Source organism: Telmatherina bonti, assembly GCF_933228915.1.
Source record: "Telmatherina bonti genome assembly, chromosome: 5".
NCBI classification, from domain to species: Eukaryota; Metazoa; Chordata; class Actinopteri; order Atheriniformes; family Telmatherinidae; genus Telmatherina; species Telmatherina bonti.
Window position 1 is genome coordinate 10,881,987 of NC_136623.1, and position 22,820 is coordinate 10,904,806.

At 38.6% G+C, this 22,820-nt stretch overlaps 1 protein-coding gene across 2 annotated transcripts in view; it reads right to left on the minus strand.

The window, feature by feature from the left end:
- dgkb (diacylglycerol kinase, beta) overlaps positions 1-22,820 on the minus strand; it is a gene marked incomplete at both ends in the record, with an annotated part of 85,242 nt that overhangs the window by 56,639 nt on the left and 5,783 nt on the right. The window contains 11 exons of one of the 2 annotated variants that reach the window (XM_079241210.1): positions 1,812-1,910; positions 2,190-2,306; positions 2,652-2,740; positions 3,291-3,408; positions 5,458-5,577; positions 5,773-5,847; positions 8,251-8,300; positions 10,731-10,868; positions 15,671-15,818; positions 18,035-18,055; positions 18,413-18,489. In XM_079241210.1, coding sequence (XP_079097336.1) covers positions 1,812-1,910; positions 2,190-2,306; positions 2,652-2,740; positions 3,291-3,408; positions 5,458-5,577; positions 5,773-5,847; positions 8,251-8,300; positions 10,731-10,868; positions 15,671-15,818; positions 18,035-18,055; positions 18,413-18,489 — 1,052 coding nt within the window. The remainder of the gene's footprint in view (positions 1-1,811; positions 1,911-2,189; positions 2,307-2,651; positions 2,741-3,290; positions 3,409-5,457; positions 5,578-5,772; positions 5,848-8,250; positions 8,301-10,730; positions 10,869-15,670; positions 15,819-18,034; positions 18,056-18,412; positions 18,490-22,820) is intronic. The other variant, XM_079241211.1, reaches the window with a different exon arrangement.

The window sequence follows — 22,820 nt, forward strand, 5'->3', positions numbered from 1 at the left end:
AGAAACCGCTGCATGACTGCTATGTTAACATTTTTATTTCTCTCACTACTTTAAACTAAACGTAGCACAACAGACACACTGAATATATACTTGATATATATTTGATAAAATTTGATATATTTGAAAATGTTCTGAAACATTTTGTCCTAAAAATCTTTGTTTTCTTGATGACAAGTTCTTCAGTGTTTTTTCTTTTTTACTTTATGATCAGGAAATGCAAACAGATCTATTTTCTTAAAGCTGGGCTAGGAAATCTTGCTCAGAGACATATTTTTACTCTGGGTGAAGTGGTTCCTCATCCTGATAGTAGTTTATACATTTAGTAACCATGAACAATAAGAAATATAACAAATAAATATAGTTAGATCCCTCAGTTTACTGTAAATATTGGTGGAAGAAGCCACGAATAAAAAAGCCTCGGATCACGCAAGGAGCAAAACCATAGGGGGAGGAGCCAAGACAGGAGGAGGGGCCAAGGCAGGGGGAGGAGCCAAGGCAGGGGGAGGAGCCCAGACAGGGTGCCACTTTCACATCCTGCTCGCTCCCTAACATTTCCGACCCCAGCTTTAAGGGTGTCCTCCGCAACAGAAGGAGCAGCTTAGTTTTCAAGCAAATGATGAGTTCTGGATGTTCATTAATAAATAAATAAACAGTAATGCAAGACAGATGTGTAAGTCGAGTGCCATCATGTTTTTTTAGACATATTTACATATTTTCAGTAGCTCTCTGGAACTCTGACAGGCTTTCAGAGTTTCTTTGGGATTGGTTGCTTTTTCCTCATTTTTTTGGTTGTTAAGTTATATTTACACTGACTTGTGAATCATTTAAACATTAAAAGTCTCCCAACTCATGAGATAAACTAGTGTGTCCACAGTAAAGGACAAAAAAGACATCTAAAGGCTAGCAGCTTGTCAAAAACTGCATCTATGAAAAATAAACAAAACACTGACATACTAAAGCAGTTCGATCTACGGTTTACTGAAGCCTCGTTAGAAATGATCTCCATTTAACAGAGATATTCAAGAAGCTGCTCTTCAGGAAGGAAATGAGGAGAAAAGGCTGAGATCAGCCATGATGACAGAAGGACTGCACTGAAAATCAGCAGGTCTGATGGAGGGATGAATCCTCTTCAGAGCCTGGTCCTTCACACTGCTCAAGCACTGTGGGATCATCTTCAGAGAAAATGGAGCAAAAGTCAGCCAACATCCAATGAAGAGCTTTGGAAAGTCCTTCAAGGAACCTGGAAAACTATTCCTAAAGTCTGCTTAAAGAAATAACGTCCAGGTCAGACCTGGACGTGCTCAGAACAAATATTGACTCTAAGCTTGAAAAGATTGTTCAAACTCTGTTTTTGTCTTTGATGCTGGACATTTACGTTGCATTTATGATAGCAAATGCTTTGTAAAATCCATTTTCTTGATAAAATATAGAATATAATGGATAGAAAAGCAAAATTTGCAAATCAAAGAAAAGCCACCTGATATTTCTGGTCCACTTTGACCCATAAGCAGCTTCCTTCATTTTTTTTACATGTCTGCTTGCAACAGCGGTGTTATGCTGCATTTCCAGCAAAAGTTAGCAGAATTTAAAATCTGGTTAGGAAGCACACTTTTCCCCAGTGAAACAAACTTGTACAATTTTTGGGGGAAAAAAAAAAAAAAAAACAAAAAAAAAAACCCTAAAAAATAAATTGTTGCCATTTCAGATCTCAGTGGGAGAACACAGGCTGCTGATTGGATCCCCCACAGCATCAAACAAGGTCAGGCTCACTCAGCCTCAGGACCGCTGACCAAAGATGTGGGAAGTCTTACCAAAACGACGGGGCAGATTGAGTTAGGGGCCAGGATGTGATCCTTCAGGGGTCCACAGTCACACTCGGGTTTCACATGGGAGGCACACTTGTTATGGAGCTGTTGGAAGTGGCAACCATTATTAACAACCAGCTTGTCGCAATGGCAGCACATATTTAACAAGAGTTTCAGCCATATTTCCAGGGTTTATTTGCATTCCACATGTCATTGCTTCTGTTTTATTTTTATTATCTTGCAACTGCAAACAAGTGTTGTCTGAGTGTAAATTGGTGCAATGACTTGTGAGGTATCAGAGGTGCAAAAACCGAACCATAAACAACTAGAAGCGGTGGGAATATAATGAGGAGGTGGTTGCCTCCTCCTCGGGTGCCGGCTTACCGTGATTTGACACCACACACAGTGGAGCCCAGTCAGGCCCTGGTAACACTTAATGGTTTTGTGACACTTGTCACACTTGGTGGGGCAGTTCCCTTCCACCCAGAAATGATGCATTACCTGCAGAGAGAAGGAGAGACGGCATACTGCGAGGGAAAGCAGTGAGAAAAGAAACACAGTGCAAAAAAAGAAAAAAAAATAGACGTATACAAAGGCACAAGTGACACAACAATTAAAGAAACAAGAAGGAAAGAAAACAAGCAAGAGGATACGAGAAAAAAAAAAAAAAAGAAAGAAAGCAAGAGGCCAAACAAGTGATGTGGAGTGCACCAGTGACTCTGAACTGGGCTTATTCTGGTAATTAGCGATGCTTAGCAGCAGATTGGGGAACAGCTCTCGTCCCAGTCTCCACAGAGCATTGCTGATCCAAGCGTGCCGACTGCTAAACACTTCAATTGGACTCACCTCTGTGTTTTTCTTGGACTTCACGTAAGTTTTGATGCAGGAATGTGGCGCACGAGCCACGCAGCGCTCATGCACCGTGTACTTGCAGACTAGGAAAGATAAAAAAAAAACATGAAGGATGATAGAGTTAGAGGAATGTGTTGCAATCAATCTGCATGCTGCTGTTGCTTTGTGAAAAAAAAAAAAAACAAAAAAAAAAACGAGCTCAAGAGGAGTTTTAGCATCTTTAAAAAGCAAAAACTCAAGCAGGTCTTTCTGTGTGGAGTTTCTACGTTCTCCTTGTGTTTGCATGGGTTCTTCCCACAGTCCAAACACATGCATGTTAACTGGTCCATCTAATATCTCCCTAGGGATGTGTGTCAGGAGTTGTTTGTGTGTCTGTGATAGACTGGTGACCTGTCCAGGGTGTATCCTGCCTCTTGCCTAGTGACTGCTGCAGCTTCTCCATGACCCTGAACTGGAACAGGCATCATGGGAAATACAGGAATGGCTTGTGTCTGTTTTATTTCAGTGCAAGGTGAGTTGTTGGTATCAGATGTTAATTAAAAGAACAACATTAAAGTGACACTGCAGTTGACTAGAGGACAATCAGTCTCTACTGGATCCATCGTCATTCTTAGTATGAAGTGAGATACTTACATGAGCAGCAGAGTCCCTGCTTCCCCAGTCCAATCAGCATGTTGAGACACAGGTTACAGTACGCCGGCTTGTTGAAGTGTTTCAGTCTCCACACATGTTGCCCGTCATCTTTTACATTCTGCAGCAACACCACACACTGTGTTTATGTAACTGCAGGCATCTAGGCATGCTTTTATGTTGTGGTGGGTGAGGTCTGTCATTATGTCACGTGACTGATTAACTGGAATTCAGCCTGGAGTTAAAAATTTAGCAAAATTCAGCAGAGAAACCTTCTTTCCTTTCATAGTAACCTTCATTCATAAAATTTTTAAAAAGGCACCTGGCTGCTTTTTTTTTCCTTTGGGCAAAGCTAGTTAAATGCTACCACCTAGTGGAAAATATAAAAACTGATAGTTCTGACAGCTTGGAGCTCATTCAGGAACAAGAAGGAGACTCTTATATAAGGAAAGCTGAAGAAGTGTGTGTTCCAAGCTGCCATTAATAAATCCATGAAACAATTAGTTCAGTAAATATGATTTACTTCTGCCCTTTTTACTTATTCACAAGTAAAAATGTCCAAGTTTATAAATCATAGGGCATGAATCTTTGTTTAATAACACTATTAATTGCAATAATTTACAGTGAATCCGAATCATTAGAGAAAAGATGTGAATGCAGCTGCAAAAGGAGTCGGTAAGATGATCATCCTGCAGTCAACTACAGCAGAGCAGGGAAACACAGAGCTCATTTACACTCTCAGGATGTGAGAGATAAGATCAGCAAGTTTTCAAGCGAATCTCACAGTAAAATGTGAAAACAATGATGAAAACTTAAGATACTTAAGACTATGAAACTATTGTTTCCCTGAACTGTTTTTCTGCCTCAAACATCAGAATATAAAAATAAATATTTAGAGTAGTTGCTCTGAATTCAAGCTTGTAGATTGACCTGAGAATCTACACTAGCATAGATTTATAAATGTATATTGATATTTTATAAAACAAACTAATGAGGTGTCAAACATAATAACTATCTCATATTTAAGGTTTTAATAATTTAGTCATTTTAGTTTTGTTATATGCAGGAATTAAGTTGACGGTTTCTTGTTGTTTAATGCAAAAGTATATGAAATACATTTATGAAACTAATTTATTTAATGTGACGCTTTGTATTTAGCAGCATTAATCTGTTTAAGTTTAGTGAGACTTGGCGAAAGTTGTGGTTTTTGTATTTACATTACAGAAGACAAAAATATCAGGCCGCCTGCACCACAGTGACGGCTGTTTGCATGGCCGGAGATTAACTGTTTGCCCTGCAGCCAAATGGTTGATGCACAACATGCAACAGCAAGTCAGCTGTAAACTTATGACAGTAAATATAACAATAGATTTATTTTATTTAATCCCACGTTTAAAAGTGGCCAATAGGAGTGATTCACACGACCATTTATTCTGCCATCCTGAGAGCCAAAACAAGGCAAAAACATCCACCCCAAATTTCATGGAACACAGTAGAGAAGCTACAAAGGAGAAGAAATGATGACATTAAACGGTGCATACCAAAAATCTTTTAAGCTAAAACAGCGTGAAAATATACCTGGTTTAATTTCATTTCATTTCATTCAAAACAACATAGAAATAAATACAAAATAAGACTTCCAATTAAATTTGGCTTGAATGAAAAGGAGCAGAAAGAAGAGCAATCTTATGATATCTGCCCCTTAATTAATTTCATAATCATCTTATGTCCATTCTTATTATATATTTTACCATATTCACATACAACATCCAGTTGTTCCAAAATTTGCATTAATTACCCTTTACATTCCCTTTTTTTTTTTTTTTTTTTTTTTTTTTTAGTAGTTTTGAAAGCATTTACAGATATCCAAAATGCAACACTGGTTTACATACTTTAACTTTTTCTACACATACCCAGAAAATGGGCAGGATTTTTGATTTGTTGCCATTGTAATGAAAATAAAAGTGCACTTATGACCACAGACTTGCAAAACCACTGCAGAGCTGTAAGTAGTTTAGCTGTAAATGTTCTTTTTATTATGGCTCATGTATGAAACAGAAAAACACGACTCCTCCTCACTGTCAGGCAGACTCTCAGCATATTAAACTTGTGATGTAAACACCTTTTAAATATCCAACAATTAGCAAACAATGAGCGTCTGTGAACTCACCGTTTCCAGGCCCAACAAGACCAGCAGGGGGATGGTAGTCAGGCCTCCCTGGATCCACTCCTCCAGTGACACAGTGCCATCGCGATCATAGTCGATCTCCTGCATCATTTCCTGGAGGATCTATAAACAATAAGAGGTCATTTAAAATTAAATTCAGTTTGTATAGACATCATCTAAAATTGAAGCTATACAAGCAGTCAGCATCCTCATCACCCTCCCCCTGCTGGAAAGTAACTGAGAAAAGTGCCTGAAAGAAGAAATGTGACTTTTCTTCCATGCATGATTATAAATACTCAGGAAAGAAGCCAGTCTTACTGGTTTTAGTTCGGTTACATCCCATTCCAGGTACTCTGCAACATGCATCATCTGGGAGATGATGTGCTCCAGCTCCTGCAGGGAGACCATAGTCCGTCATTACAGGCACAAAAATACTGTATTTACCTTCCTGTGCAGAATGAATAGACTAGAAACAGCCAGTAATAGCAGGTTGGGAGTGTGAACAGAAGGAAACAAAGGCAGCATGGGAAGAGCTCCAAGGCTGATGGTTTAATTACAATAGTTTCTTTTTGGTCCTGCTTTCCTGCAGAGCAGGCTGACATGATCATCTGGTGGCGAACTGAATCAACATGATGCACTTTAGGGACAAAAATCACAAGATTGTTTTTTTCTTTGTTTCTTTTCATTTACTCTGGAGTTTAAATGGAAAATGGGTCACACCAAATTAACAACTAAAAACTCCCCATCGCTCGACCCATCTTCATCTTTTTACCTTTCTTTCCTTCCATGTTCCAGCCAGTAATAAATAAAGGTGACTAATAGCTGCATTAACCTCATTCCCTTCAGCACATATAAAGAACACAAATCAAAGTATTTTTGGACAATAGTCAAGCTGTCTAACCCAGTTTTTCTGACACTGTAGCTGGTACTCTGCAGAAGTCCTCAGCCACAGCGTTGATGACTAATAACTTGTATTACAACACATTCAAACCCATCCTATAGATACCAGAAGTCATATTTCCCCAATTCCAATTAAAGTTGGGCGAAATGTACAAAAGATGTCAATAAAAACAATGATGTGCAAATCTCATGAACCCATATTTTAATTCTACTAGAATATAAACACAGCAGACAGTTTGTAATTTCATGGAAAATATGAGCTCATTTTCAGTTTGACAGCAGCAACACGTCTCAAACACGTTGGAGCAGGGAAACAAAGGTTAGAAAAGTAATATAGAGAAGGTTGAAACAACTGGAGGCAGATTTGGTAACTAACTAGGTTAAATGGGAACAGCTTTGTAACAAACATGAGGCGCATGTCTGAGATGTCAGATCTCAGATGTAAAGATGGACAGAGGTTCACAAAACTGTGACAAACTGCATCTAAGAGCTGTCGAAACAATCAGTGAAAAGGGTCCTTATTGTAAAAAGAATTTAAAAATACCACTATCTGCAGTGATTAATGTTAAAAAAAAAAAAAAAAGAGGAATCTCTGTGTGCAGAGACAAGGCTGAAGGTCATAAGACACACATACAGTTCTGCATTCTCAGCTGGAAATCACTGCAGCGCCTCAGAAAGACATCCAGAAATCCCTTCCTGTCAACATAGTTTACCCTGAAATCCACAAACGCAGGTTTTTAATCTATTATGTAGAAAAGAAGCTTTACATGGACATGTAAACCAGAAACATGGCTGTCTTCTCTGGATCAAAACTCATTTCAAATGGTCTGAAGCAAAGTGGAAAACTGTTCGAGTCAGACATCAATATCACAAAGTCTTTTTGGACCAAGGGCAGCGTGTCCTGCAGATTACAGGGGGGGTCATTCAACATGCGGACAGTTTGAAAGCCTGCATCGCTGATGGGAGGAGTTGCATCAGTGCAGGGGCCTGGAGAGCTACCATCCTGCAGGTTTTAGCGTTTCCATGGTACAAAACTGATTCAACTGAAAAGGCTCGACAACAACTTGTCTTCTTCTGCACCTGCCTGATAATGAGCCATTGATTAGGGCCGGGTGTGTTTCAGCAGGGAAACATGAAAACCTGTAGGATGGTGGCTCTCAGGAACCGGCGTTGGTCTGCATTAGTGCCGATGGCGTGGGCAGCTTCCATTTCTGTGAAGAGCCGTCGATGCTGAAAAGTACATGGAGGTTTTAGGGCAACATCTGCTCCCACCCCCGACAACGACCCATTCAGGGAAGACCTTGCAGCTTTCAGCAAGACATTGCTGAACCACAGCCTGCATCCATCACAACAGCATGTCCAGAGCTGGAGACCTGCAGCAGACCAGAATGGGAAACATTCCTCTCCTAAAACTCCAGCAACTGGTCTCTTCACTTCCCAGACAGATGTTAGAAGGAGGGAAAGCTAAACAATGTCAAACATCACCCTGGAATGACTATTCTGTGACGTGTTGCTGCCATTAAATGGAAAACGATGAAGAAGTCTCAGTTTCAGTGTCTGTTACGTTGTTCATGCTCACCTGGCAATGGAATATGAATTTAGGAGGAGATTAGTAAATGATTGCGTTGTGTTTTTATTTACATTTTACACAGTGTCCCAGTGTTTATGGAACTTCTGGTTACAGATATGTTGCAGTTGCAGAAAAAAATAAACAGAAGAAAGACAAATGCATTCATACAAAACAAGATGCAGAAAAAAATGTTATTTTATTGCAAATTGATTGATAACAAATGAGTTAATGATAAATTTAGTCTCAGCTTAATTTATAAAAACATGTTTTATGGGTGCAATATATTTTTTAAACATGACGTATTTTTTAAATGAAGAAATATTTACCGAGCTGTCCAGAGACCCGTTTCCATCTGTGTCATAGAGGCGAAACATAACTGTGGGGACAGAAACAAAACGTCAGTCTGCATCCGCTGCACTCTTCAGCCTCGTCAACCTTTAAAGTGAATATTTAAAGGCCTGGAGGCGCTTCGGCAGCTTCGGTGTGAATGTCAACGTGAGCTCCAGCGCATGCGAACAAACAACAGAGCACATGTCTCAGCAGCTGTCAGTGTTCAAATACTGCAGCTTTAAATGTCCACCAATTACCACTCAAAACTGTCACCATGGAAACCGACAGGTCCTTCCACCGCTGCGGTACAGAACGACTCTAGACGACAGAAATGTGAACGTGAAAGAGCCATGACGACATGGCCTGCAGCAGATCATATAAAGTACGGTTCCATAAAAGAAACTATTTGTGGAGGAGCTCTGACGCATCAGCGGTCTCGCCTTGGCACGGCGGGCACGATGGAGGCTGGATGCTGACATCATGAGGAGCTGATGCAGGACGGCTGTCCGTCAGGCCACTAACGAGGAGCTAATTGCAAGTTTCCTGAGGAGGTGTGACCTTTCAAGGCAGCATGAGGGGAAAGCAGACGGTGACTGCGGTGACCCAAAGAGTCCCTAAAAGGCCGTAAAACTGGAAGGATGCGGATATGCTGATTGGAGCACAAACTGGTTAAAGGGACAGAAAAAAATCTTGATTAATTCGTTTAATTTTTACAAGATTATTTTAAGGTGAAACAAGGTAAAAACAAAGACAAGCTGTAACTAATTACAGTAAAAATATGTTACTTAAAAGGTGGAGTATGTAAGATTTTCAATATTTTCAAAATAAATTAACTAATAAAATAACGACAATCATAATGAGATAGTTTTTTTAAACATGTAGGTTCCAGTCTGTCTATATTTGAAGCGTAATTAAATTACAAGTTTAATTAATGACAAATGACAAAAAGCACTCTTTTTTTTTTTTTTTTTTTGGCAGGCAAACACTTAAGATGGGTCTTTGTCATTAATTAAACTTGTATTTTAATAACACATCAAATATGGACAGACTGGAACCTACATGTTTAAAAAAAACCTAATTATGAGGTTTTTTTTTTTAGTTAATTTATTTTGAAAATATTGAAAATCTTACATACTCCACCTTTAAATAAATAAAACTGCTCTGTTTATTGAGAAATCATCTAAAAATTTATTCAAACTGGTGAAAAATAAACTTTTTCATCCTGAGGTGAGAAAGTCTGCTGGTTTGTTTTTTGGTAGAATGTACAGTATGTAAAGTAAACTACGTTCACGCTGGTGGAAACAGCCAGTGCTGAAAGTCAGTGAACACACCAGCAGAGGGACCCCTTCACCACACACACACACACACACACAAACACACACCCAACATGGCTGAAGACCCACCAGAGATGTTCAATAAGACATCAGTCATTAATTCCATGATGTCTTCACACACACAGGAAGAATTACTTGAATTATTTACGCATCTGTGAGCTTAACGAGAGCTACTCTGCTCAATAATTCAACACTGAATAAAAGATCCCGCCCAATTAAGCAATGAATCTTTGTGAAATAAAGATGTAGGTATGAATGAGAGTTGTGAGCGTGTGCTGCCAAACAGCATCAGGAAATCAGACAGGAGCCATGAAAAAACATCTCAAAGGAATAAAACCAACAAGTAGAAATTGTTTAGCAGATTCATTCTTTCAGATCGTTATCAGCTCATAGACCATAAAAGCTGAAAAAACATCACGTGTGCAATAAATAAATGGCTTTAATTGCTCCAGTGATTGGCCAAAAACACTGCTCTGCAGAGAAGCTGCTGATTCCTCCCTGCAGCCATTATGCAGATGTCTTTTATGGGTGATGACGTCAAAAGAACCAGAAACGAGGCATCTGCGGGCGCTCAGGAGTTATTAGAAAAGTCACTCTGTAACACTGCAGAGCAAAGTAAAGAAAACATACAAACATATGAAGACTAGAGTGATGTCATCGACAACACTGACAGTCTTTGACCAACACGTGATGAAGAGCCGGTTTAGGCTCCAAACGTCCTCGTCTTCCTGGAAATAAAACTCAGTCACGCTCATTCCAGTTCTTTTTCTTCACACGACTTCATTCTGAAACTTCAGGATAAACAGATAAAATGAGGTGCTTAAAAAGTGCTTTAATGCATAAAACATCTCCTGAAGCGATGATGTAGCCATATCCTCTTTTAGCCTTTGTTTTTTTCACTAAGATTCAGTCTGACCTCACTTAGTCTGAACAACCGTTTTCCACCCACTGAGCTTTAACTCAGCCGGTGACACTTCCTCTGCCTCCCTGCAGATTGCTTGTCTGGCTTGTGTATTTCATCGCGTTTGTTCGTGCAATGCTTCTTGGGTAAAATCGCTGCAGTGTTGTTTTTTCACTTTTTCACTGGCTGCATGCAAAAGGAAAAAAAATGGGGAGGAATGATCATGTGAAATGAGACTCACACTCAAGTTTGTCCTCGGGACGCCCGCCTTCCAGCAAGGAGAGATAGCACACAATGTCTTTGAGCTGCACGGTATCCAGGGGCCTGGGCAAGGCAGGTGTCTTCAGAGGGGTCGAGTTGCTTTTGATCAGCTTCAGTCCTGCAGGGAGACACACATGAAAGGTCAAAGCAGCCTCCACAACGCCTCTAATGTTTGCCCAACATCCTGCTGAGTTGTGACTGAAGGTAAACAGTAGCAGGGCTTCAAGCCCATCTCTTGGTTTTCTGCTATCAGACTCATGAACACCACATAACTCTATATAGAACTAATAGACACCAATTACCTCCTGTTTGCACTGTCTACTTGCACTACGTGGTTCGTTCCATTACCAACTTATGCTAAAATATTTATTGGAAAGTTGGAGAACTTAGCCCAGTTCTTTCCAACAAACATTATGGTATTAATTCTTTGTATTATAACATAGATGGTATTATGGCGTGGGAAGGAAGTAAACAAAAAACAAAAAAAAGCTTGTAGCACTTCATGGAAGGACCTGCGTCCAACTGGACAGTCCACTAACACCTTCCTATGATGTTTGATTTCCTGCTTGTGTTGTTCTCACTCTCATATGTAAGTCGCTTTGGATAAAAGCTTCTGCTAAATGACCGTAGAATAGAATAGAACATCACCACCAGTAATACCATGCCACACTACTGGTTGTTTACATGTATATAATTGTTCATATAGTGAGAGTGCTTTCTGTTTTAATAAAGTATTTATTACATGCCTTATAGCTTTCTCTCAAGGTTTTATTTATTTAATTCCTACAAACTTCTATGTGTGATGTCGCACCATTACACCAGGAAAAATTCCTCATTTGTGAACATCTGACAGACACTGGCAATAAAACAGTTTGATTCTGATTTAACAGTAAAGATGAAGATGTCTCCACATCAACACACCCGTCTGTCACACAAGGTTTTTATTTGTTTTCCTCTGTTGTGTTTTCTATGTTGCACCAACCAAATAAAGCGCTTTGAAAAACAAACAGCATTTGTTGTAGTCCACATAAATGAAAAACTTATTGAGATGGACAAGAGGAACACACAAACCTCGCAGATGAAAATGTACCCAAATATACAAAACAGATGAACCTTCTGATAGTGTCGTAACCATAGAGACTCCTGTACACAAAGCAGCAGTTTACAGCGATGGAACTTGCTTTTGTGTGTTCAGATACACTGAAAGTAAGATCAATGATGGCCGATCGACACATTCGCACTGATCCAGGTCAACACACACACACACACACACACACACACACACACACACACACACTAAACCCCGAACACTAAATGCACACCAGAAATACTGCAAATCCAAAAAGATGTTTTATGACAGGCGACAGAATTTATTTAACCACAGGCCTGACGCTGAAGATGATATGATGTTTTGTTTTTGGAGTGTGACTGCTAAAGCACTTCTAGTTTAGGAAGAAGCTTAAAGATCCAAATCAATCACAGATACTGTCTTGATAAGTCTTCTTTCAGTTGATCATACAGTTGTGCTCGTATGTATTCACACCCTTTCATTAAAGAAAAGGCTGAATTTACAACAGTCACTCAAACAACTGGAGACTTAAAAAAAAGGAACAATAACTAAAATTTGCAAAAATATAATTAAGTAATACAAGACTTTATATTGCCCTGCGATGGACTGGCGAGCTGTCCAGGGTGTACCCTGCCTGTCGCCCAAAGCCGGCTTGGATAGGCTCCAGCTTCCCCGCGACCCTGAATTGGAATAAGCGGTTCGGAAAATGAATGAATGAATGAAAGACTTTATATTACTTAATTTATATTTAATTGAGTTGAAGAAAGAAAAAGAAGGCTAAGGGGGAAGGGTGAGGGCTACACACCCCTTAAAGTGAAGATTTTCTAGGTCCACACTTCATTGAAGAAGGGGTAGAAGCGTACGGCTGCCAATTACTAATTCCTGTACAGCGCATTCACCGTCAACATGTCTCCCAATGCTGAAAAAGAGGTTTAAAAATTTAAGTATTTTCAGCATTACAATACGATTCAATAACAAGACTGAAATTACGGCGTTTTATTTTATGATCATATGTTCTGCTCTGTGAAAGTTTGCTACAGTTAGTAAAAGAGGCTAGCATTTGCTGAACTGCTGGTTTGATATATGAAAGCATAAAACCACTGCCGCTATTTTCTTCCAGTGACAATCATCTATATGTTGTAGCATTTCCTTTACTTTTGTGCACAGTGCTAAATTGCATCATATGTTTTAACCAGGGTCACCAGAACACACGAGGGCACTTATCCGCTACAGAGCAGAAGAAGAGGATTTTATTGTTTATGTTCCTGTTCTTGTACTAATTTCTGTTAAAAAGCCTCTATTAAGTTATAATTACATAAAGTTACACGTGCAATTCCCATGTTGTGAATACAATGTCTGCAAAACAACGTTCAAGGGACAGTAGTTCCTGTTTATGCAGTTTACACAGCATTAAAATTTTTATACAATTACTACAAGCTGCGGCACTCTCGCTGCTACGCAGAGGCGACGAGTGATTGTTTTCCAAGTTGCCGTTGTCGTCAGCCGTGCTACTTTCTGTTGTCTGGGCAGTCGGTATACCTCCCATTTTTTGTCTGCTTGTTGGCCAGTCACCTTTCCTTCCAACCACACCTCTTTTATGAATGTTCTGTATCGAAAGTAGAAATGTTTTGTTTGTTTTCATTAGCTCAATGCATTCCATGACATGGGTCAGATACAAGCTGTCTGTGAGATACATATGCATGGCTTGATTTATTTATTTATTTTTTTAAATGCAGATATAAATACAGACTGTAGTAATGAACATTTTTTATTGTTATATTTAGTTTTTGAGTAATTCTATGTGTAATGAAAACACACCTAGTGATGTGACCATCATTGTTGACTAGTTCGGCATCTATCTACGTACCTGCACCGTGAGCTCTCACCTAGCAGATAAAGGTTTCCGTGGACTCTTGTTCAGGTCTTTCTTCTCTTTTTTTCCTTCCTCCGATTACGTCTTTTTGCTGAATCAGTGAAGGTGCCCGTTGAAAAACAGCCGATGCGTTTATTTCCATTTGCTGGTATCTGAAGCAGTACATGTGCTTCTCAGCTTTGGGACGTTGCTGAGTTCCAGAAGTACATCGATGTCACGGAGCCATGAATGAGTTCAGAGCAGAGTTTAAGGTGAGAAAGTTATGTGGCTTTCAAATCCACCTGTTCTCTCTGACACCTGAATTTTTTTTAGATGTTGACGTTACAATTTTTTGTATTTTAATTAGCTTTTATGGAACACATTTTTTTTTTTATTCTTTTCAAATGAATTCATTATTTTAATGCATATTTATTCTTCTGTGCAGCACTTCAGTTGTTTTTAAAGTTCTTTATGGATAAAGTTAGATGGCACCGAAACGAATAACCTTTTGCTTCTTAAAGTAGCACTTTGTAACTTTTTGACCTTAAAAATATCAGTTTTCCTGACAGGTTTTTTTTTTTTTCCTGATGAGTTTTGATGGCAGTGACATTTATTATGCACTTTACCGGATCCATTCATATCCATTGTTGCCTAGCAGCGTCCCAAGGCTGAAAAACTGCAATTCGCAGCTTTTTTCTCCTAGAATGCTGAGTCACTTTATAGCCAAATGTGAGGTTTTATGGCACAACAGCTGGATATCAATACACGAGGTGTTAGGAGCGTGCACCATGGCTAATTTATAAAACACAAGAGGACATTATTGGAAAAATGAGAAAAAGAAAAAGAAAAAGATGGCTGGAGAGAGCCCAGAGTAAAGGTAGGATGCCAGATGGATGCTAGATTGCCGTTGTTAGGGACTACACCACTGCATGTTAAGCATACATTTCGTCTATCTTACATCACAACAAATAAAATAATGTTTTAATAATCAGTTTTAATTCATCTGAAAGTCTCAGGTTTAGAAACTTGTGTTCAAAGAATGCTTTTAATTCAATATCACTTTTCAATGAAGTAACCACCCCAGCCCATCCCAGTCTCCTCCCTCTGAGGCCATTGTGGTTTTGTAAAAACCTCATTTTCCTGCTTCTTGTGCCTTTTTTTCTGCACAAGAAGGTTTTGTTGCAAGTTGTACAGTGGTTAACACGTTGCCTCACGGCAATGAGTTGCTGCTTTTAGCCTCGGCTAAGGGGAAGTTGGAAAAGTGGCCTTTATGTGTGGAGTTTGCGTGATCTTTACATGTGTGCATGTGAGTTCTCTCCAGGTACTCCAGTTTCCTCCCACCATACAAAGACATGCATGTTAGGTTAATTGGTTACTCTAAAGGAGTGAATGTGAGGATGATGTGTTTGTCTCTTGCGGCGGACATGCGATGGACTGGCAACCTGTCCAGGGTGTACCCTGCCTCTAGCCCAATGATTGCTGGGATAGACTCCAGCTTGACGCAACCCTGAATTAAAACAAGTGGGGAAGAAAATGGATGGACGCATTTTGTTGTTGAAAGTAAACATGTCGCTTTGCAGCGCTCACTGAATCGACCAAAGCTGCTTTTATCCACATCAGATAGTAGCAGTCAGAGAAATGCCAGTTGGCTGATCCTGCACTGATACAGTTTCATTTAGATAACAATCATTACCACGCGAGAATGAGATATTAGCATAAATGCTATAAACAAATATGACTACTGCCAAGACAATTGGCAGCCACCATGCTGCAGCTTGTGTCGTGTCCCACCTGGATGGACTTCGCAGAGAAACTGAACATGCCGCCAGACAAACCGTTAAAAGTGAAGAATTTACATTCTCTGGACGAGAATTTACAGAAGGAATGCTTTAAAGACATTGGCATGTAGGCTGAACTATAGCAAAGCAAGCAAATCAGGAAACGTGACGTTTTTCCAAAGAGAGGGTCTGTCAGGGAAAATAATTTCTTTTATTCTTACCGGAGACTCGAGGTTTGTCAGACGACGAGGGACTCGGTTTGGGTCCCTTGTTGCTGAACGACATGAAGAGGTGTTGGCAGAATTCTTCAGGAAGTTCACTCTCCAGGAATGTTTGCATGAAGACTTTGAAGCCTTCGAAGTCGATCTCCTGAAAACCAAACCAGAAGTCAGAAATGGTTTTGTAATATTAATCCGGATTAAGATTACTGAACAGGTTTTAACACTGTAATGTGTGGAAAACTTTTTGGTTAAACACTGGGATCAGTGGTAATATGCGGCTTTATCTGTGAATCTTAAATCGTGTCCTCATGCAACATTCATGTCTTTTCATGTGTGTTTTACAATGTTTAAGTTTTGGATCGGAAGTTGTTCCAAACTTTAATTCTTATTTCTTCCCCATCATGATGCAACAGTTTGATTGGAGTGAGTAGAAAATGCAGTTCCAAACTTATTTTTAGTTTTAGTGATGCTTTTAGCAAAGTAAAACCCGTTTTTTTTTTTTTTTTTTTTTTTTTTTTTTTAAACATTTTTTAGGCCTAAAAATAGTTTTGAACCTTTCATGAAGGTCTTTTGTACTGACTCTTTTTAAGTTTTATCATATTCTAATCTATCATGGTGGAAACTGCCCACTGTGGATTTCCAGACCTTTTTATGTAGCCAAACTCATTTGTGAGCTCTTCTCCTCAGAATGAAACAAATTGTCCATTTGATACAAATACGTAATATTTTTTGTTTTGTTTGCCTCTTGAGGCAGTGTGTTTCTCTTGTCTGAGATTAACGTGATTTAATACAGAAACAGTTTCTACAAGTGAACAGAAATCATCGGATCATCTTTGGACATTGTATTTTCCTGTGGAAGACAGTTTTAATGTTCATTATTAAGTTTAAAGGTCTTAAAAATGTTTTTCCTGTTAAAAACCTCCAGAGAGGACTTGAGTTTGTGCCTCGTTTGAAAATAAACTTCACGGCAGCCTCAAACTCCAACCGTCTCCAGGGACTTTTGCCTTTTAGATTTTTTGATTTGATTTCAGACTTCTCAGTAAGGTTCCCGCCCAGAAGGGAGTTTTGCTTCAGTCTGTTTTCCCGACGCACCAAATCCAGTTCAGGGTTGTGTGATATTTACTTTAAACAGGTATAATTCCTGAACTCAGTCAGTCGCTTTAAATCACAATAGAATCTGGAATTTAAGGATTTTTTTTTTTATTCTGTTTGTTTCAGGTGTAAAAAAAAAAGCTTTAAAGTTGCTCTATTATGTAATATTATGAACTGATCCTCTCTTTAAATTGGATAAACATGTTATTGCTGTCATCAAGGCCAGCTTCTTCCAGCTGACGACTCTGGCAGAGATAAAAGCATATCTTCCTCACGCTGACCTCAAAAGAGCAATTCACGATTCATAACATCGCATCTGGACCATTCTAATTTTTTGTATGTTGGGTTGAACCAGAAATCCCTGCTTCGCTTACATAACGTCCAAAGTCCTGCAGCTCGTCTCTTGACTAAAACAAAAAGACATGAGTCCATCACCCCAGTACTTCCCATTGCCTTTCCAGTAAATTTTAAAGGTTTACTGCCTGTTTTTTAGTGTTTAAACTCCAATAGCCCACCATATCATACTGCAACCTTATGCCCCTCCCAGAGCCTTGAGACCAGCTGATCAGCTCTTGTTGGCTGTTCCCAAAGCCAGGCTAAAGACCAGGGGAGACAGAAGCTTCGCTGAGGCTGCACCCAGACTTCCACTGTCTGTCCGGTCCTCTGACTCTGTAGGCCAACTCAAGACAAGACTGAAAACTTATCTTAAACTAACTTTTGGTGTACACCTTGGCTTTTTATACTGTTTTTTACTGTTTCAGATCTTGTATTTTTACTTTTTACTTGTATTTTATTGCTGTCTTATAGTAGGTTTTATTGTTTAATCATCCTATGCTTCATTTTTCCATTTTTAATCATACTTGTAACTCAAACATGCATTTAGGTGATAAAAAATGGCGCCACTCATATAAATGTTCAACATTATAACACGTGGAAAGCTCAGAAAACTAGAAATAGCATCATAGAGCCCCTTTAAAAAAGGTTTCAGACATAAAGTACATCTCAATCATATATTTGACATTTTCACTGGAGGGCACTGCAGGTATGTTATATTTTCACTGCAATATCTAGAAATGTTTGTCTCACTATGAGTTATTTTGCTGCATCACTTCTGCTTTAGGGGTTATAACAGCTCCTTTAAAAAGAATAAAGGCTGTAAAACTCTAAGAGTGAATAAGGATGTAAAACGTCGTGCAAATCCCAAATTAAACAACAAGAAACTTTAACCAAAGTCAAACAAAACTAAATAAGCAAAGAAAAAGAAATAGTTACCTGGTTGAGGATTTCCTGCTTCTACAATCAGAACCATGAAAGAGAAATATGAGAAACTTAAAATGTTAATTGATGCATTTCATCAGCTCAAGCTTTTATATTATATCTATATCCAGAGAAACACACACACCAACACACCCTGCCAAATTTTATTTACCAGTAACTGCTGCTAAAGTAAGCCTGATTTAGCTGCTGTGTATAACCGATGTATTTATTCATTCCAGATATTATTATTACTGCTTTTAGGCAATGCAAAAATAGATTTAAAAAAAGATGGATGTACCTGCTTCCAATGAAATCAGAATTTCATCACATTTTAACTTTAAATGGTTAATTTAACATAAACTGGTTATTTGATGGAAAACAGCAACAACTTACCTCCTCTGGATTATATTTAGCCAACACACCATTTCCATGGAACTCCTGCAGCACATCTTTCAGTTTCTTAGTCGAGTCTGAAGAAAAGCATTTGAGACATGTTGCTGGGGTCACGTTTTGTTTGATGTCAAACTTAATTTTTACACTAGACTGTTAAAATATATGTCTTTATTGTATAAATAAACCTCTGAAGTATTTCAATTTAAATTTAAGCAAACATCTCTGTATCAAGTAAAAAAATAAAATAAAATAAAATAAATCACCTTGACTGTAACAAAACTTTTTGGAGTTGTATAACAAACAAAAGTGGACACATTTTGTACACTGTGCAATGAAATACACAATGATTGCAGTATTTCAACATCTACAAAACAATAAAATGTCACCGTGGGTACATGTTTACAGAAATTAAATGCAGCTATGAAACTAATTGAAGGAATTATCATAAAATATTATATCATATAAAAATCCAATTCAGGGTTGCGGGGAAGCTGGAGCCTATCCCAGCTGGCTTTGGGCAACAGGCAGGGTACACCCTGGACAGCTCGCCAGTCCATCGCAGGGCCACACAGAGAGACGAACAACCACTCACGCTCACACTCATTCCTAGGGGCAATTTAAAGTAACCAATTAACCTATCATGCATGTCTTTAGATGGTTGGAGGAAGCCAGAGTACCCGGAGAGAACCCACGCATACACGGGGAGAACATGCAAACTCCACACAGAAAGGCCACTGACCAAACCCCTCCCAGCCAAGGATTGAACCAGTGACCCTCTTGCTGTGAGGCCACAGTGCTAACCACTGTTCCACCGTGCAGCCCAAAACTTTTACAACAAAGTTAAAATCGCCGATGATTATCTGTTGCTTAAAATTAATACAACTGTCATATTAAACTGATTTTTTTTACCTATAATCGCAGACAAAGAATAACATTAGGATCAACATTACCAGTCAAAGTTTCTAATCATAGGCTACTGCACAAAAAAAAAAAAAAAAAAAAAAAAAAAATTCATACAAATTGCAGAATAAAAGTTGCATAATGACAAAACCAATGGATTTGCAAAACCTAAATTGAAGCAACTTAACACAATGATCTGACAAAGGAAACTGAACCAAGGAGTGTAAATACAATGAGGGACTAATGAGGAAAAGGTAAAATGAATCAGAAAATCAAACGAGGTGAGCGGATGAACAGGAAGTAAAACAGGAAACAAAACTTAAAAGGATTAAGTCAGGAAAAACTACAAAATAAAACAGGAAGAAAGAACTAAAGACCAGAGAAAACCTCCAAACCATGTTGTGTATTTGTGAGTGCATGTCTGAATACTGAGAAATCATTACCAGAATGACAAGAAGCTAAAGTTTGGGGGCTGAATGAAATTATACTAACTCATCGAACCTAAATGAAGTTTCTGACATTACAGACTGTAAAAATGTTGATGACATTATGAAGTAAGATGAACATTACAGGCAATAATAAAGTCTAGGAAATGTATCTCCTGTCTGTAAAGATGGTTCTTGTGCAGCAATAATGACTAAGATTAGCAATATTCCTCAAGTTAATTTATTTCACATTACAGCCTCATGAATAAGAATCCTTACATGTTCGGCTCGTACCGGTCAGCAAGCTGTTTATCTCCTCACAACCTCCCTCATGTGGATTCAGAACAAAAATTACACACAAGTCTTATACTGAATGATGCATGGAGGGTCATTATAATAAAAGCTGTGATCGGACTAAACTGGAGTGGTTTAAAATTCAGCCCTCCCTTCAGAGACATGAAGTATAGTGTGAACTACCTGGTTGATCCTGAACAGGCTATCACAAAGACAACACAGAGGTTCAAAAAGGAAGCTGCTGCGCTTTAAGGCATAACTAACAACCACTGCACCACCAAACAGCCCTCATGTGAACCACTGGTTCTCTGGTTCTCATGTCAAAAAGGTCTGCCAGCCTGTCACATGCTAAGTTTTTCAGCTTTATAAATGGTATCCAAAGAGCTCATGGCAGAGCTAAATGATCATGAATAACAAGCTTGAAGCTGAAGATTTGGCAACTTAATGAGTTATGAGTAATGACACATAAAATATACAAAATTTTGATTTAGCTGCTTATTTCAACTTTAATTCCAGCGCAAGACGACTGTTTGGAGCAAGTGAAAAAGAACAAAACCAATGCAAAAACAAAAGCAAACAGAACTGTCATGAAAACCCCATTATTGGTTTAGGATTTCATTATCTTGGGAGCTGAACAGTGAAGTTGTTTTGAAATAAGCAGAGACAGACTCAGGTAAATTCCTGCCAAGAAACAGTTTTTTTTTTTCCAAATTCTCCAAAGCAGTTCTGTTCACTAACCAACAGTGCTTGGGACTAAAAAGCAAACTTTTCCAAAGGCTTTTGTTGTTGTTTATCTTTTAAATCTGCTCAAACAATCACTTGCAAAGTGCTGCAAACCATTATGTAACTATCTTCGCTACATCCTTTTTTATATAATCTTGTAGCTAAAAGCCATAGTGAGCCTTTCAGAAACACCCAGGAGCTTCTGTGTTTCTCTTTGAGGACAATGACCTTCATAATATCAACACACAAGTCATCACATAGGCACATGTTGTTACATTTTTCAGCCACATATTTTAAGGCTAATATTAAAACAATACGGAAAAATATGGAAATGTGATGAAGCTACATTACAAAATATGAAATGCATCGGAGACTTTGAACAATTGCTTGTTTAGAAAAGAGACGAGTTCAGGCAGAAGCTGCTAAATGTGCAAAATTCACTGGCATCTTTGCAGCTGCTCTCCTTTAGCAGGTTTCTGATGATGATGATGGTGACACACTGAGAACAAAAAAAAAAACACGTTTAAACGTAAACCTTGATGTTTAGCAAGTTATCCACAGTCCATCTGTGTGTCGTTATCCTGATAAACTAGATCACTTAAACCTCTCTAAGCAGCTAGCTAGTAGTAAATCTTTAACCTGCAAGCTAGCTTGGCTAGCATAGCTAGCTAGCAAAACATGTGCAGCACTAGCAATCTTACATGTAAACAGCTGATTCTAATGCTCATCTCCATGTTGAGGGACCAAGAGCAAGAAGGTGCAACGATGCAGCCAGACAGGATTATGCATTGACTTTTCTAATTTGACTTTTCTTATTACTTTCTGTCTTCCATGTGGCGTCTCCAGCATTATACAACGCTGCCGTCTCATGCTATGTGTGACATAACGTTCAGCTAATCATATGGAAAGAAGTTATGTTTGTTTATCCTGTTTAATACTGTTGTACCAAACACAGCCTTAGAAAAAAATAGAGCAATCTTTACAATATTAAAAACTAATTAGATAACAGTGGCAATTCAGCACACACTGCATCAGTTCTCATCTTTAGTTTTTTCTGACGAGACTGCTATTATTAAAAAGTCATCTTTCTTGTATTTTTACCACTTGCGAAGCCCTTAAACAAATATCAATTCTGAAATTGTGTTTATTGATACATGTCCATGCTTAGAATTTTTTTTTTTTTTTTTTTGCATGCTACATGAAGACTGTTGCAGCATTTCAAAAAATAGTAGCTGTTGGCAGCCGCTGTCTGTATACTGTTGTAACATATTTAACAAGTGCAAGGGATTGAAGGAATGTAATACGTACACACACAACTGTTAATGTTTCCCTGTGCTTTCATTATGTTTTTATCATAGTTTTACTCGTTTTAAACAACTTAGCTAAGGTTAGGTATCAAAACTATCATGGTTGAAGTCAGAAAAACGTGGTTGGCATTAAAACACTCCCTATAGACACAAACTGCAGCAAATGACACTTTCCTAGATTATCAGATGGTGTCTGCTTGTAATAAATGAAAAGCCCCTGAAGACATGTATATTTAGTTATTTATAAAAACAGCAGATATTTCTTGTCTATCCGAAAGTGCATCTGAGTTCTCCCACTCTTAAAAGCATTTTGTCGCCTCCTGCACTAATGGCTTTGGATCTATGATTTTCTCAGAATCCATTTTACCAATACTGACTTGAAATAAATACCCCACAGCCGACTGAATGCGTGTCATCCTTACTGACCACCTTTTATTAGCATGCCGTCGAAACATAACCATGATGAATGCACTGACTGGCTGCCGTGCTGCAGAACATTTTATTTTCTAAAGCAAGGTAATGATTTAATCCTTGCAACTTGCATTATTTTTTTAATCGTCGAGGCAAAAACAAAACCTGCTTTTGTTCAAAAAGCCACTACTGCAACTAGTTACATTAAAGGTTATATTACAGAAAGAGAAACTGTAATTCTTGTGTCAGTGCTGCCTAGGAACACAGCCATTAAAACGTAATGAAAGTGTCCACAGCTCGCTTTAATGAGACGAAAAAGGGGACGATACAGTAGAGGAGAGATGAAGG